This window comes from Nematolebias whitei, chromosome 12, assembly GCF_014905685.2.
Source record: "Nematolebias whitei isolate Nwh7 chromosome 12, NemWhi1, whole genome shotgun sequence".
In the NCBI taxonomy this organism is placed as follows: Eukaryota; Metazoa; Chordata; class Actinopteri; order Cyprinodontiformes; family Rivulidae; genus Nematolebias; species Nematolebias whitei.
In genome coordinates, this window is record NC_056509.1 from 548,610 (window position 1) to 566,659 (window position 18,050).

Genomic DNA, 18,050 nt, shown 5'->3' on the forward strand with positions numbered 1-18,050 from the left:
ATACATACATACATACATACATACATACATACATACATACATACATATATACACACATTTCCTTTCTTGCTACATGTTCAAAAAATAATAAACTAAACTAAACTAGGACACAAATTCCACAACATGTTCAGTCTCATTTGTTATTCTCTGTTGTGCTGTCAACAAAAACTATACTATAACAAATATTCCCCACAACTAGATATTTTACTCACTCATTCAGCATTATCTTTTCCACACATATTTAACAAACACTCCCTTTTTCTTGTCATTGTCATAATGTTCCGTTAGGTATGTTACTAAATTGTCAACCTGTGCCTGTAAAGTCACCCACGGACCAGTTCCCCATTGGCTGTCATGTATTTGTTTGTCAAATTCTTCGTCCATCCTAACAGCTTCCTGTTGTGCAAACAGTCTTTGTCAAAATTCACATTTTCACAAAATAAAATAAAATAATAGTCTTTGTCAAAATTGACATTCTCACAATGCTCACACACACACACAAACATTTATACACACACACACACACACACATTTACACACACACACACACACACACACATATATCCATGTTTTTACTACAAAGCGAGGACCAAGTAAATAGACCAGCAGAGTGAGGACCACTAGTTCTGAAGTACAGATGATTACCACTGAAAACAAAGTGAGGACCAGGCAAATGTCCTCACTTCCCAAAAATGACCTCACTTTGTTGGTTAAAAACTTATGATGGTCCCCACTCTGTAGCAAAAACAGGAACACACACACACACACTTTGTTGCCAGGTGAAAAGACACGACCGTCGCACTAGTTGCATAAGAGTTATCTTATCTTGAGACCTGGCAACCCCGCTCCACTCACAGAGCACAGCTGTTTTCACATGGAGTGGTCTCATACAAACAAAACACAATCGCTTGACCGACACGCCTTAATTTTCTCTAGAGTGCAAAATCACAATTTCAGCTTCTCACACGACTGTGAGTAAAACACTCAAGTCCACACGACGGTGGACGATCAGTTATGCTCTGACAGTCAAGTCACGCCACCAACTGACAAACAGAGACCAGAATAGACAAATAACACGGTCACTAGTGTAAATTACCTCTTAATATAAGTGACAACGTTGTTTTAATCTTTAGTCCTCTCATCACCATGTATGGGTCTCTGAGGGACTCAGCGCTTTCTCTTATTATTTCTCAGTGTAGTCAGCTTTCTTGTTATAAATTGTGATGAGTCACTTCACGGGGAAACTCAATAAAAACCCAGCAATCATCTCTCCCCGCATCCGGTAGAATGTGGGGTATGCCAACCTCCCGACTCCAGGTCCCAGACCTGTCTGCTGACTCACAAACTATTTCTCTCTCTTTAAGCAATATCAACTTCTTAAAACAACCAAATCACCACAATCAAGGCTGTTAATTTTAGCAGATAAACTGATGCAGCACACCCACACTGTGAGGAAAATTCCTCTTGTTTTTTTAGCCGGCTAGTGCAAGTGCACAGAGTCTGTCAACCTGGATTCAATTCACATTTAACAATTACTCTTGTCTTCATTTCCACTGCCCACATCCTCCACCAAATTGTTGAGGTCTTTAAAACTATGAGAACCAACTTTCAAACGCTTAGCTCAAAACTGCCTCAATCTGAGATCGTTCAGTGGAAGGAAGACAGAGTCACAAACACAGCCTGAGAAGTGGTTCTGAATTCAGACAAATATTTATTTTACCTTTACAGCGCTGAAAAGGGAGACGTCTCACATGCACCTTACATCCATCTAACACGTCTAAGTTTCAAATGTATTTGCTTCATTTAAATACAGCCTTATCAGTCACATTGGGATGTCATTATCATGATGTTGTTCTGAGTCAGTCGGCGCTACTGGGCGTGGTCTGGCATGGTCTTGTTTTTTTTCGCCCACTGCCCCCAGCTGAATGTGATCTGTTCTTGGCAAGATAACAGTAGTCTCTGGTCCTCTTGTACAAGGAGTTACGCACATCATGAACTTTTATGACGTACGTCATGATTTTATAGTTTTTTACCATACAGAGAAATATTTCATGTCAGAGCATAGCAAAAAAGATGACATTATACAACAAGATCCAATAGTTTTGTGTCTTTTTATGATTTTCAGCTAACAGTCATTAAAGTGAAAACAGGATTTCATGATGAAGCTGGCACCATTTATTTTTTTTTTTTTAATCTTCAACGCTAAAATATATATATATATATATATATTATTTTTTTTATGACCAGCTCTGCTGGTCTCACATGATCCTCTCCTCCGGAGACAGGACGGGCAGGCTCATCTTCCCATCTCCGAGCTCAGCTAGTGACTTGCAGAGGCTGTTCCAAGACCCCAGCCACACGTAATCATGAAAGCCCGACCAGCGCAGACAGGCGGACAGAGACGGGTCTGCGATGAATGGTGGAAGCAATTTTAAAAAACATTTTACGTGTAAAAATAATAATAATCATTTTTAAATTGCTTCAGCAATATTTTTAAACATTTTTTGTATAAAAACAAAATATTATTTTATTTAAAAATCGCTTCCACCGTCCGTCCCATACTGTCCAGTCCGCCTGACTGCTGGGTGGGATCGGGATTCAGCCCTCATGATTACGCGCGGCCGGGGTCTCGCAACGGCCATCTGCGCGTCCCCATCTCCAGCTTCGCAGTGACCAGCGGCAAGTAGGTATCTCTGCAGGCAAATTCGGAAGGCGTATCTGGGCGATTATATCTGATTGGACTATATGAAAATAGGCGTGTCTGGCTGGCCGCATCTGATTGGACGATAGAAAAATGGGCGTGTCTGGCCGGCCATATTTGATTGGACAATAGAAAAATAGGCGTGTCTGGCTGGCCACATCTGATTGGACGATAGAAAAAAGGCTGAACAATAAAATGCCGTAACCACAGACATATGATGTCTAAAAACAAGGCGTTATTGGCAGATTGTGTTAACCACAGGCATATTATGTCTATGGTGTTAACCGGTTCGACATTAGCGGCATCTCGGTTCGACATTGCTCCAGTATACTGCCGCGGCGTCTCCATAACTTCTTTTTTCGACTCTCTTAACACAGAACTTCCGGTTACATTTCAAAATAAGAGCAACATAACTGGGTAGTGAGGAGAGCTAAATGTTAGGTTTTTTTGAATACCTAGCCATAACATTAAAAAACAAATTCCATTTTGGTTGTTGAAAAATGTGAAAAAAGTTACAATTGATTCATAAAGAAAGAAAAATATTAATGATACTGAAACTGGCCTTGGGACAAAGGATGTTTCCTTTAACTTCACATTTTCTTGTTCAACTTGCAGTCACTGCAGATGAGTGATTTGTCAGTTTCTGTCAGATTTCTGCAACTGGAGCAGGTATTTCTTTTTACTGGTTAACTTCCTCAGCTGTCTCACATTTTAAAGGTCAACCCTACTCCATGTTTCTGTAGAAAACAAGCACATTTAGGAGTCAGTACATAACCAGACTTTTGGCCCTCACACCTATACCCAGTTGCTTATGCTTCATGATGAGATCAGATTTATCCATATTTTAGAAATTACATTTAGCTTAGTTGACAAAACAATACAAATGAAGACTGTCCGTCTTTAAAAAAAACTCTTGGTTTTGCAGTAAGCAGCCTGATTTCAAAGTGACATCTTGGCCAAAGGTAAAATAAAAATCTTTGTGTTCTCAGAAAAGTTGTTTCAGGACCTCCGATAAACTTATGTACACATCAAAGCACACAAAACAGATTCAGGAATTCTCTTTGTTTTCCAGATTTCACATTTGTTATTAACTTAAAACATACTCAGACAACATTTGATGCATCATTGAATTTTTTTTTATTGTGTTTATTGGGACATCCGTTTTTAGAAGTCATCGTAGCATCTGTTGGAAACACAAAACATAGTACAGTTAGGGTGTTGCTAGTTGTTACTTAATCCTGGATTGGATTTTAAAGTTAATTTTGATATTTTTTTCACAAGGAAAAAAAAGTTGATTTCCTAAAGTTTAACTATAAATGAAGGAATTTGTACATTAAGGTAATTGAAAATTAAATAATTTCTCTAACATCCAACCCATTTTAGCCACTGAGCCATACCAAACACCCATAATCTATTCTTGAATGAATTATTGACTATTGTTGACAAATTACAGACTTATTATTGAATAAGTTATTACTCATTATTGAATCATTGACAAATTACACTCATGCTCGTGTTAACTCATGTTGCAACAAGGTCAGCAACTTTTGACTATTACTATGAACTATGTAAAAATTTGGAGGTGATTTATTTTGAAAGTCAACATCAGATGTTGGTCAAAGTTTTTGAACAACATCTTGGGGTCTTCTAGAGTCAACCTGAAGTGAGAGTGGTTCCTGACATGGCAGAAAGACACAGATATAATTAACGGCTTTTATTTGTTTATTTTTCAGCTAATAACAACTTTTATTTATTTGTTTTTCATATTTTTCAGTTATACACAGCTTTAAAATATTTATTTTGCAAGTATTAAGAACTTTTATTTTCAGCTTGTATTTTGAAAAGCAACACAGTTGTTGTAAACGTGCACAGTGAGAGCTGCAGGAGCCGAGTGGAGGTTCACTTTACCTCAGTGTGTTCCTGCATGGGAATTCCCCACCATGTTTTCACATGAGCTAAACTTCTAAAGCACGACAACAACGAGAGAACGGTCGAAACTATCGTGACCTACAATTAACGTACTTCAATAATATGCATAAGTGAAAACATAACATACTTTATAAGTACAATAAATCATATTTCTTTGTCAAACATTGCAAAGAAACATTACCTCATCAATAATACTCGTGACTTTGAGGGTTACCCATAGCCAATCAGTGTTCGCCGCCCATAAACGTCTATTAAATACTGTTAGCCAATTAGTGTTTGCCACCCATAAATGCCTATTCGCCAGAAACGCCCACTTTTGGTCTGCAGATAACCCCTTCTCACCAGCGGAGCTCTGAGCACACAAGGCCGGTATCCGGAACCTGAGCCTCCGAGTCGGCACATCAAAGGATCTTCCGCGGTGACCAGTGGAACTCGGAGCCAGGGAGATGACGCCCTGCCCGGCCTGGTGCTCCGAGGCTCCGGAGGGAGGATCAGGGTACACAAGCAGAGCTCCATCCAGCTTGCTCTGAATTATGTTGTCGGCCACCAAGCACAAAAAAATGCCAGCACATCAGCATTAGACCAAGATGTTGTCAGTATTGTTTTTAAAATCTTTAAAATAAGTCCAGCCGCTGCTCCAGTCCGAGAAATTGCAAATGGTGGATTATTGTTTTGAAAAGTTTCTGAAGGATTCAGTGACTCCGCCCCCGACCAGTCAGTGACCGACAGTGTTCTGACGTCACGTTTTAGTACCTCTTCATTCCGGTTAGAACCACAGAGCCAAGGGTACTGAAAAAAGTAACAGGTGCTAAGTACTGGTACTAATGGAAAAGCCTCAGAACCGGGCCAAGTAGGGTCCAGTCGGCCCATACCGGTACTAATGGAAAAGGGGCATTAATAGTGCATTTAAAATGGGGAGATGAGGTGGAGACCGGCACAGATCCACCCCCTCCCCAGAGAACAGGTAATGCCCGTTAACCTCCCCAACCCTTGCCCAGAACCCTAAATGTCTACATGCTACATATGAGAGTGGGCACAGGTCCCGGAGGTGAGAATGATTACACATCCCACCACCTATATGCTACCGTGGGCCCACTCCAGACCCTATATATGCATGTGTCGTGAGAATGTTATATGTGAGTGTCTAGGTTGTTTAATAAAATTGGGGCCCAGGTCTCCACAAACCATGGAGATGGAGGATCCTCCCCACAGCTCAGTAGTGCACCTGAACCCCAAGGCCCTGCTTGAGTGGTGGTGTGATGGAGTGGGTGAAAGAAGATGTCAAGATGGGGAGGAACAACTGAGGTGGCAATGCCCTCCCAGGGGGTCAGCTCCTCCACTGTCCCCAATAGGCACCCCCATTCTCTGAGATCTACCAGGGGATGGAGGCTCCAGTACATCCATCCAGGTGCAGGAGGCTGCCACACCACCAGGGACCCTGGCCACGGACTGGCACATAGCCCAGAGGACCGACCAGAACCAAGGCCAACAACCCAACACCCCCTCCCCCGGAGACCATCCAGACCCCCCAACCCGATCCCCAACTCAACATCCAACCCCCCGACCAAAGAAGCCACCAAATTCAAACAATGACAATCAGCCATGAGTGCCTGAACAGCTGCAGATAGTGCAACATGGCGACTGAAAGCAAACCCCCACCCCCACAAAGAAACTAACCAGTCCACCAGAGCAACACCCACAATGAGAGTACCCCACACATGGGAGGGCACACACCTAACATGCCCAGACACCCCCGGGCCAACAGTGCAGAGCCACTCGAGCAAGAGCCCCCAATACACCCACCACCCACAGCTCCCCACTGCCCAGACCCCAAGCCAAGCACCAGACCGCAGCCACAGCCAGGGAAGAAGACATCCAAGCTGAATCCACCCGTCCCCTCCCATGGCCCATCTTCCCCACACCAACAATATCAACATATCAACAATGCCCGCGCCCACCCCAAACCCACCCAGGAGCAGCCAGACCACCAGGCCAGTAACTTGTGTTTGCTGGTACAGACTGCCCATAAGCCTGCATGCAGCCAGCAGAAGTCAACGTCCAGAACCACCAAAGCCACCTCCCCAGTTGAGCGCCATTGCACCAGGCCCACAACCCCCCTATGCCCCATGCCCTGTAGATGAACAGATGCTGCGAAATATTCATAAATTAAAACGGATTCCTCATTTTTCTGGACTGAATAAAACGTGCATTGAATTTAATGAAATGTAAACGTGAGACGTCATTTATCTTTGACCCATCAAAATGAATGCGGTCATTTATTTTACAGAATCAAAGTTTAACATCAAACATTTACATTAATTTGGCAAAAAATGAAAATAACAACATAATTAACAGCTTTACAGGTAGTGAGAAACAATTCGGCGATTGTTTCCACTCTTCAGCAGAACAGCAGACATTAATGAAAACTGTACAATTATGATCAATTATCCACACGGCGGTGGATGAGCACTTTACACAGACATTCCTAAATTATCTGGAAGGATTTCTACTTGAGAGAAGAATTTAAAGATGGAAATGAAGTTTAAAGGGAGTAAAAGATGGTATGTGAGGGGAAGTGTTGACCAGAACCGACACTCTCCATCCGAACCCAGTTTTCCTCTGTACGCTTGGTAGGGAACTTGACTCATTACCTTTCTGAAGATTAATCAGCAGATATGGAGGTCCAGTTAACGCTACCTGTCCAGCGTCTCCATAGGATGGCTGTGACTCGTCTGAAGTAGTGACGAGATTCCGTCCGACACCAGCTCACATCAGCAAGTGGACTTCACATGAGTGGGGTCCTTCAGAAGTTCCACTCAGAGGTGGAAGATGTTATAATCCAACTCGGAGGAGCTTTATCATGCTGGACTTCTGTTCTCCCAAACGACTTCACAGAACTGCGAACGTCTTAGAACTTCTTCGCGCCGCCGAACTGCTTAGACTCTTCACCGAACTGAGAGAACTAGGAAGTACCGGCATTTTAAAGAGCTCTATTTCCGGTATATTTGAGCGTCCCTGATTGGGTAATATCAACCAGACAGGGGTGTGTTTTGTGATGTAAGAGGTTACTAGAAGTCAGAAAACAGCAAGAATTGTTATGGAACAGATTAAACTGTTCTCAGAGACAGAGAGAGTTTTGTTTTGGCGAGTTTTAGAAACAGGTGCCAACTCCTCCGTTGACGTCTGAGAGGATGTAAACAAGACACATGTCTGCTTCGACTCCTGACCTTGGAAAACGCACACTTGCTCATTCAAAGACAGAAATCAGAAAATGCATAAAAATCTGTAACAGACCTTAACATGAATTCTAACTCTGCATAAGCATTAAAAAATCATTACACTGTTTCACAGTTAATAAAATTGATTAGTTCACTGCAACATCTAAAATGGTTTGAACTAAGACACTTTGATTATCAACATTTGTAAAATAGTAATGATAATAAAAAGAGAGTGTTCTTTCACTTGATTTTCAAGAAGGAAAGTCTCAGGATGGGTGAACCTGTATTTCTGGATTCAAATCAATGAAATGACCGTTTCTGTCCCACAAGGTTCTTAAGGTCAAGGGTTTTGACCTTAGGCTTAGTTTTGACATCAGGTTAAGTTCACTACACCCCATGCCCCCAGCCCCGATACCACCCCACATCTACAACAATGCCCCACGGGACGAAATCAAAGGGGTTCACCCATCTCCACTATGGGTTGGAGCCAATCAAAGAAGCCCAGAGAGATTGGTCTGATATAGAGGTACAGGTTGTTTCAAGACTGATGTAATCAAACAAAAGGTCTTTATACTGTTTAATACTAAGAGTATTATTATTTTTCCAATTCATGTGTATAGTTTTTTTTTTGCTATACATAAAGCAGTAAAATTCATGTGAATTGACTTTGTCTCCAAGGTGACATCATCTAAGTGGCCCAATAAGCAAACTAGTTAAATTAAGTTTGAACAAATATTTTACTCCAAGTAGTTAAAGACTAGATTTTAGAACTCAGAATATGCAGTGGGGGTCAGTTTCAGCTACAAGCACATTACATTTTAGTTCAATATCTTTAGAACTGACTGTTACATGCAAGAGTATTTTTGTGTTTTGTAAGTTCCATCAACAGTGGCAGTCATCTTGACTCAGCTTGACACTAGTAGATAATAGATTGTTGATGTATATCCAGTCATTGAAACTGAGAGTTTCAATAAAATTCAAGTGCCAACACTCATACATACACATAAAACTAATTGAATGATTCCTCTGCTTTTGCTTTGTAGTGGCAGGCAAAAAATGATGCAACCTTCCATCCATTTATCCATCCATCCATCCATCCATTATCTTTACCCACTTCTTCTTTTTTGGGTTGCGGGGGTCACTGGTGCCCATGTCCAGCTATCACTGTGTGAGAGGTGGGGTACACCCTGGACAGGTCGTAAGTCCATCACAGGGACACATAGAGAAAAACAAGACAACCAACCATTCACTCACTCACACTTAAGAACAATTTAGAATTAGTTACCAATGCATGTTTTTGGTCTGTGGGAGGAAACCAGAGTACCCGGGGAATCCCCATGCATGCAAGGTCTGATGCAAACTCCACTCAGAAAGGCCACAGCTGGGATTTCAACCAGGGTGACCTACTCGCTGAGAGGTGGTAGCTCTACCAACTGTACCACTGTGCTGCCCAATAATGCAACCATCTTCTTTAATTCATGGAAATGTCTGAATGCTGCCCCAGTGTGTAAGAAATATATATAAAAACAATCTTTGAACACATTTTGTTTTTCCTTCTTTTGACACAGACAGCCAGTAATGCTCAGAAGCACAAGCATCAGCTGGCCGCCTACACATCACGGCCTTCGGCAAACAGGGAGCAGTTCTGTCAGTGGCCCTGTAAGTGTTCAGAGAGACCTTACTGTGCCCCGGGTGTGAGCGCTGTCTTGGACGGCTGTGGCTGCTGCAAGAGCTGCGCCAGTCAGATCGGAGAGCCGTGCAATGAGAGGGATATATGTGACCCCCACAAGGGCATGTACTGTAACTTCTCTGCTGACAAGCCAAAATATGAAGTCGGAGTGTGTGCCTGTAAGTCTGGTTTCCTCTTTTTCCTACTAAAAACAAAGTCATGGCATTTTATGTGTTGTCTTTTAATGATAAAGGTCTTGCATGTCTTGAAGGAATGCATGTCTCCCTCCAAGTTTTCCACTATATGATGAGAAGGAAATAAGTTGTGACCATTTTGGGCAAGCCTTGTAAATTATATTAGACATTATCTTTAATGTTGTGAAATCTTAGTGCTCAGAGTATATCTTGAGTATGACTTTTAATTACTCCCTCACCAACCAATTTCTTTAAAAACTGTGCAGTGGTTCATTTGATATATAATTAATGTCCCTGTCATACTTCCCAGAAATCAGCTCTGGGACTGCTCTGCTGGTGACAGTGCACATTCGTGGTGAGACGTATTGTGTCACTTCCTGTTTGTCTGTCGGTAGCTCGAGTGATTTGCTTGCTCAAGTCTCCTCTTGTTTTCTGGATTTATCTGTCTTTTGCACAGTTTTTCATTGTAGTTCACAAACACACTTGGATAGTGCTTAAAACACCTTTTATCTTTCAACACTTCTCGGTTTTTATTGGTGTATTGGGATCTGCTAGCTCTCGCTAGCATTAGCTTAGCATGGCTGCTGCTTCTCTCCCGGCTTCCTTTGTTTTCACTTGCTCCGTGTGTCAGATATTTAGCTACTGCTCTGCCCCCTTTTGTATGAGAACCTTTCCATCTGACCTTTGAAATATAACATCTGAAGCCTTATTTGTATCTCTTCCTAAAAGGAAGGATTCGTCCTGCAGTCTTAGAGTATGGGAAAGAACCCCTATTGTTCCTCAAGGACTTTTTTGCCATCCCACGTTAGAAATTATTTTTCTGAACAATTTAAAATTTCTGATTTCTCCTGAACACAATTGAATGTTTTGCTGTAAAACTGCTATGAAATAACTTGTTTACTTCCTTTCTCAACTCAGTATTCAGTTTAATTATGCATAAGAGAAAGTAGATGTAAAAAAAACTAGTAATTAGAAGTTTCAGCTGTTGTTTGCACAAGTTCTAATGAAAATGTTTATGGATGAGTAAAAACTGCTTAGAAGTTTTAATTATCCTGCTGTTATATTGAGTATTTACCAAAGCAGAGTAAATTAGCCATTTATTTTTAATAATGTTATTAAAGTTCAAATGACACAGTAACCTGAAGGTCCACCCTTTCTGTTTTGATTGGGTCAACCATCAATATTGTAATGCCCTCTAAGTCAGAGAAAGTTATTCTGACGTTTAGTTTAGAGCAGCTTTGGGGACATTTTTGAAGAAGAAAGGTCAAGCAATCAGAAATTTGTACCAGAAGATAAGAAGTTCATGCAGAAAAGAGACAAGTGTTCCAGAGATTTGTCTCGTGTTTCAAGGAAGCATCAAAAGGTTCCTTGTCACCAGAAGGAGAAAACACAGCCCTCTGGGAGTGCATCAACTGACCCCACCGGGAGCCAGATAACTATCAACTCCAAATTTCAGCTTATGTCCAGTGTGGAGGGATATCCCACCTTTGACGCTTAACTCATCTCAAGAGAGTCCCTTGTAACCCTCGGGCGGTTGAACTAGAACTTCAAATCGGTAGGAAAAGCTGCTCCTTCTCTCTGCTGGTGTCTGGTGCTCAAGATAAGAAGTTGTCCACTCTAAACAAAATTCATCATTATTAATTAGAATTAAGTTTTCCAAAATTGACAAATCACATTGAGCCAAAACACTTCTTTTAGTTAACTTTATAGATGATAATTTACTCTGCTTTTGAACCTCATAATTCACCATATTAAAGTTTAGAAGATAATTCCATAACCTCTTCTTATGTTGCCAAATAAAAGCCATTATTCATTCTTCAGCTGTACTCATCATTTTGATCACTTATATTTACCAAAATCGATAATAAACTTCACAAAATTGTACTTTGACTCAAAGCGTTTTTTATAATATATGACATATGAATTTAATATGAAAAGAACTCACTAGAGCAAGAAAACTTGAGTCTGATTTAATAATTTTCTTGCTTAAGAACCGGAAAGCAAGTGGTGCCCCTTTCGGAATAAAATTACTAATAAAAATTTAACGATCTGAGGACCCTTCCTTTATACAGGAAAATGAAGGAGTCTGTCCTGGACATTCAAGCTCGGAGCATGCGAGACAATCTTGTCTTCTCAGGGATCCCAGAACGAGCAGAGGAGGATACTGAAGGAAGTTATGATCCGTGAGTTTATCTAACATCAGCTGAAACTCCCAAGTGAGATGGTAAAAAAACATCACATTCCATCGAGTTCACCAGCTCGGAGGTAAGAAGCCCGATAACATGCGACCTCGGCCAATTATTGCTAAATTTGAGCACTTTAAAAAAAAAAAACCAGGTCAGAAGTTGGGACAGAGAGCTGCGTGGGATGGACTTCAGTGTGAACGATCAATTTCCAAAAGAGATCCTCGATCGGAGGGGAATTTTGTTTCCAATCAGAAAGAAATACATGTCTGAGGGCGTCAGAGCTACGGTGGCTGTAGATAAACTTTATATTAATGGTCAGTTGTTCAGGGAATGGGACAACACTCCGTGGCTTTATTAAAAGGAACAACAGGTTAGTTTGAAGCAGGGCTGTTCAACTGACGGCCCTCGGGTCAAATCAGGCCCACAGGTGAGTTAAGTTCGGTCCACTAATGGGTTCACTATTTTAAAACAAAACTAGAGTTTTAACTATAAAACAAAGTAACTTAATGATAAGAACTACTGGATATCTGACCCCTGAGCGCTTGGCTTTCAGTAACTGTGGCCCCCTGGGCAGTTTAGTTGAATACCATACTGTACCATACCATACCATTTTATTTATAGAGCACTTAAAACAGCGACAATGCCAACCAAAGTGCTGTACAGACAGAACAACAGGTAACACACAAAGCAAAATACAAAATTAAGTAAATCAGAAATATAGACATAAAAGCGATGCAGATAATGATGACTAACCAGTGTGGAGCATACAGGTTCAAAACACAGATCATCTGGTGTTGAAAGCTACCGAATAGTAGTGGGTTTTTAAACAGGACATAGTCCTGGTTTAATGCTTGTAACACTGGAGGTAAATTAACTGGCATTTGTAAATAAAATGTAAAGCACAGCTCGGTAAGGTGTTTGCACTGGTGAAGGTGAATGGTGTCACAGCTATTCTTTTTTTTTTTTTTTTTTCCTTTATTTTCCCTTTTTAATTTTAATTTTTTAATTTTTACTATTTTCTCCTTTACGTTTGTCTGTTACCACATGGTATGGTATGGTATGGTATGGTATGGTATGGTATGAAGTTTATTCATTTAAAAAAAAGTACAAAACAATTCCATAACAATATATAAAAGATACAAAAAAAAATTTAAAATGAAAGGCAGCAGAAAGAAGAAAAAATCTTATTATATCTGCCCCTTTTTTCAAACAATTATTTCAGACATATTAATTTTCAAGTAACAGAACAAAATGAATAACTTTCTAATTTTTCTAATTCTAATAAAAAACACACACTAAGCTACTTCATATATACTTTTTTAACAATTCAGCTTTGATCTTTTTCTTAAATGTACACATTGACTTGACATTTTTTACATCACTCTCTAGACGATTCCACAATCCAACTCCTTGGATTGAGGTAGACCTTCCCTTCAGACTAGTTCTGAATTTTGGTTTGACAAATATTTCTATCCCCTTAAGATTGTAACAACTTTGTCTTTTAACAAAATTTCTTTGGATATTTAATGGTAATGTGTTATTTTGAGCCCTATACATAACTGATAAAATACTATAATCTACCAAATCATGGAACTTCAATAACTTCAGTTGATAAAATAATGTGCTTGATGGGTGACTGTAATGCTTTCTGGTGATAATTCTTACAGCTCTTTTCTGTAAAATAAAAATAGGTTTTGTAAATGTTTTACACGCTTTCCCCCAAACATCAATGCAATAGATTAAATGTGGAACAATGATTGTGTTATACAACATGTACAGAGCTTTATCATTTAATAATTCCCTGACTTTGTATAGTACTGCAATAGATTTAGATATTTTTGTTCTTACAGAATTGATGTGATTTTTCCATGTTAGCTGTTCATCAATGATTACACCCAAAAATTTCATCTCATTAACTCTACAAATCTCAACACCCTCAATTTTAAATGGATCATCAACAGTTCTCTTTTTGTTACTAAATATCATGTATTTAGTTTTATCTAAATTTAATGATAATTTATTAATTTTAAACCAAGTTTGTATTTTATCAAATTCTGTCTTCATCAATTCCAACATTCGTTTTACATCTTTACCCAAACAAAAAAATGTGGTGTCATCTGCAAAAAGGACACATTTGAGGAGTCCTGATACATTCACTAAGTCATTCACATATAAAATAAATAACTTTGGTCCAAGTACAGAGCCTTGAGGAACTCCACAAGTGATATTGCACAAGTCAGATCTTACACCATTTATTTGTACAAACTGTTTCCTATCTTTTAAATAGCTAGATACCCAGTGTAATGCTGGTCCTCTTATACCATATTTATTTAATTTTTCAAGGAGAATAGTGTGGTCAATAGTATCGAATGCTTTTTTTAAATCAACAAAAATACTAACACAATACTGTTTTTGATCGACAGCAGTAGTTATTTGTTCCATTATTTCCATGAGAGCCATTGATGTAGAGTTTTTTGCTCTAAACCCATACTGACTGCTACTTAGAATGTTTTGTTTAGTAATAAATTGATCTAATCTGGTCACAAACAGTTTTTCTAGAATTTTTGAGAATTGTGGTAATAAGGATATTGGTCTATAATTATTGAACACACATTTATCACCATTTTTAAAGAGAGGAACTACCTTAGCTACTTTCATATTGTCTGGAAATATTCCTTTTGAAAATGATAAATTACAAATATATGTAAACGGCTCGATAACATAACTCATTATGTCCTTTACAAACATCATATCCATGTCCACCCAGTCTTTTGATCTCTTATCTGTAAGATTTTTTACAACATTCATTATTTCTTCTTTGTCAGTTCCATTAAGAAAAATACTGTTGTCACAACTTATAACTGAATGGTTCACATTATTGTCTACTTTTGGTATTTTAGCAGCAAGGCTTGATCCAATGTTCACAAAATGACGATTGAATCCATTTACAATTTCATTTTCATCATGAATTTCATCGTCATCCTTCAAAAAATATTGTGAAATACCCGTTTTTGCTTTATGACTTTTCAGAACACTATTTATTACTTGCCATGTAGCTTTCATATCACCATTGCTTTTATTTAATAAATCACTATAATATTCCTTCTTGTGTTTCCTTATAATCGCTACTAATTTATTTTTATACTTCTTATATTTCTCTTCAGCCTCTTGTGTTCTCAATTTCAAGAAACATGTATACAAATAATTCTTTTTTTTACAAGCATTTCTCAACCCTTTTGTCATCCATGGTTGGTCAACAACATTTCTCTTTGTACAATTATTTTGCACACAATTCTTTTCATACAGAGCTCCTAAAATATTCATAAACTCATCATATGATCTGTTTACATCATCAACATACACGTCTTTCCAGCTTTGTTTATGTAAATCATCTTTTAATTTGTCCATTGCTTTTGTTGATGTGTTTATTGTTTTTTTCTTAATTGTGATTTCTTTTGTAATGCTTTGATCATTTTTATAAATCATGAAAACTGGTAAGTGATCACTCAAATCACTCGTTAAAATACCTCCCATCACATCCCCATTTGTTACATTTGTGAAAATATTATCGATTATTGTAGCACTATGAGTTGTAATTCTTGTTGGTTTTGATATTAACGGATAAAGATTTAAACTATACAATGAATTTGTAAATGTACTGATGTTATTTGAATCTGTTTTATTTCCCAGGTCAGTATTAAAGTCTCCACACAAAAAAATGTTTTTATTAAAACTCTTGTCCAATAGTTGTACCATTTTATCAGTGAATATTTCTATATTTGATCCTGGAGATCGATATACACAACTTATTAATATGTTTTTATCATTCTTGTTTATTATTTCTATTGTTATTATTTCCATGATATTATCAACAACTATTGACATTTCATTAATTAATTTACATTTTATTTCATTTTTAACAAATAGAGCCACTCCACCACCTCTTTTGTTGCTTCTGTTCACATGATATAATTCATACCCTTCCATGTGAACATAAGTTGTGTTTTCATCGTTGAGCCACGTCTCCGACAGTGCTATTATTGTAAAGGTTCTGTTTAGCTGTTTTAAATAATCTGTTATTTTGGATATATTTGCATTTAAACTTCTACTGTTAAAGTGAATAATAGAGAGACCTCCATTAGTTATATTGATGTCATTAAACTGTTCTTCATTATAATATTCACAGTCTTTTATTGCAGGGAAAAAATTTGTATCAATCGCATCTTCAACATTGTATATTTTAAACTCTGAGTCTTCGTATGTTGCCATATTATAATGTATTTGTTTGTTTTATATTTTGATTATTTATTGCTTGTGAAGTTGTGTCAATGATTTATCATCTATCATTTCCTGAGCTTATTTTAGTCTTTCCAGATCTTTCAGGTCTTTTATTATTTTAGCCTGAGATCCTTCCTGTATTTTGATCCAGATGTTTCCATTTCTTGTCCAAGTTGATGCTATTTTTTTCTGTTTTTTCAACCACCTTGCTTCACGTGCAATGTTTCCATTTTTTTTTGTTAGATGTTCATTTATGTAAACATTTGTTCCCTTCAGTTTTTTTGCTTGCATTATTACATGGTTTCTTGATTTCCTGCTAATGAACTTGATGACTATGGATGGTTTGGCTTTATCTGATTTGTTGGGCAGGGTGTGACAGATTGAAATGTCCTCATGTTCGATGTCAATGTCTTTGCTTTGTAAAAAATTCACTACTTGCTCCTCCAGAGTCTGTAGTTCTTCCTGTGGTGCATCTTCTGCTGTGTTAGTACCAGCAACAACTCTTGCATAAGTTTGGTTCCTAACTTCCAGTCCAGTGATCACCAAGTTGTCTATTTTTGTGTATTGTTCCATGTCGTCAACTTTCTGTTCCAGTTCAGCTATTTTTTTGTCTTTACTAGTCATCAGTTCTTTCAATTGTCTCACTTCTTCAGACAGTCCTGTTAGTAAATCACATTTAGCTGATAATTTAGTCATATTTGCACTCAATTTAGTCACTTCAGCACTCAAAAAGTTCAAAGATTTTTTAACTTCCTCCATATCTTCTGAATTACTTTCCGACACTTGTCTCTTATCTCTGTGTTTGCTCGGCATTACTCACGATACTTCTGGATTATTGGTCTCAACTCTCAGAAGCACAGGATCCAGCCACGAGGTTCACAGGCTAGTGTTGTTAGCTTATGTTGTTAGCTTGTTGTTAGCCAAGGCCTAGCCAAATCTAGTCGAGGACTAGCGACAACAACCTCCAGGTCCCACGATTCACTCGGTCCAGAAGTTCGCAGCCCCAACGGTGACAGACCAGGTCCCGGTTGCAACAGCTCCCAAATCCCACAGCTGTAGTTTAGCTTCCTTGGTTTCCGCGGCTCGCAGGTCCAATCGGCAACGGACCGGGTCTCCGACGTAAACAGCTCGGTTCAGCGGCTCGCAGGTCCAACAGTGGCGGACCGGGTCTCCGACGTAAAGAGCTAGGTTCAGCGGCTCGCAGGTCCAACAGCGGCGGACTGGGTCCCCGACGTAAACAGCTCGGTTCAGCGGCTCGCAGGTCCAGTCGGGCAGTGGCGGACCGGGTCCCCGACGTAAACAGCTCGGTTCAGCGGCTCGCAGGTCCAACAGCGGCGGACTGGGTCTCCGCAGGCCTCACTAGCTGAAGCAGCTCTCTGGCCAGCTCGTTAGCCAAACGTTAGCTAAACTCGTGGCTCAGCTTCCACGGTTCAGAGCGCGCGGATTTCCTTCTTCCACCTGTTCTGTATATATATATATCCACATATGTATTATCTATATAGACATATACATACACATATACAGTTGGAGTCAGTTTTGTAAAGTTGGCAAAGTTAGCTAGAGATCGGAGGGAGCATCAGTCAACACCTCCTACTCCATGGGCGCCATCTTGAGTTTTTTTTACCACATCACTTCATCATTCTTTTTCTTCTTCACCACCCGACAAACATTTACACACAAGCACACCAAAACACACACTCACACACACACGCACACACACCCAGGTTTGTTTTGCTATCTTTACGGGGCCTTTGCATTGACTTCCATTCATTTTTCATTAATTTATATAGCCTAACCATGACCTTTATCCATAACCTAACCATTACCAGTACATACCTAACCCTAAACCTAACACATCCTCAATTCACACCTTAG

General features: G+C 39.1%; 1 protein-coding gene across 1 annotated transcript in view; it reads left to right on the forward strand.

The window, feature by feature from the left end:
* The first annotated feature begins 6,369 nt into the window (after positions 1–6,369).
* Positions 6,370–18,050, forward strand: part of ccn6 (cellular communication network factor 6) — a 182,888-nt gene continuing 171,207 nt past the window's right edge. The window contains exons 1-2 of the mRNA XM_037686047.1: positions 6,370–6,642; positions 9,417–9,696. Coding sequence (XP_037541975.1) covers positions 6,370–6,642; positions 9,417–9,696 — 553 coding nt within the window. The remainder of the gene's footprint in view (positions 6,643–9,416; positions 9,697–18,050) is intronic.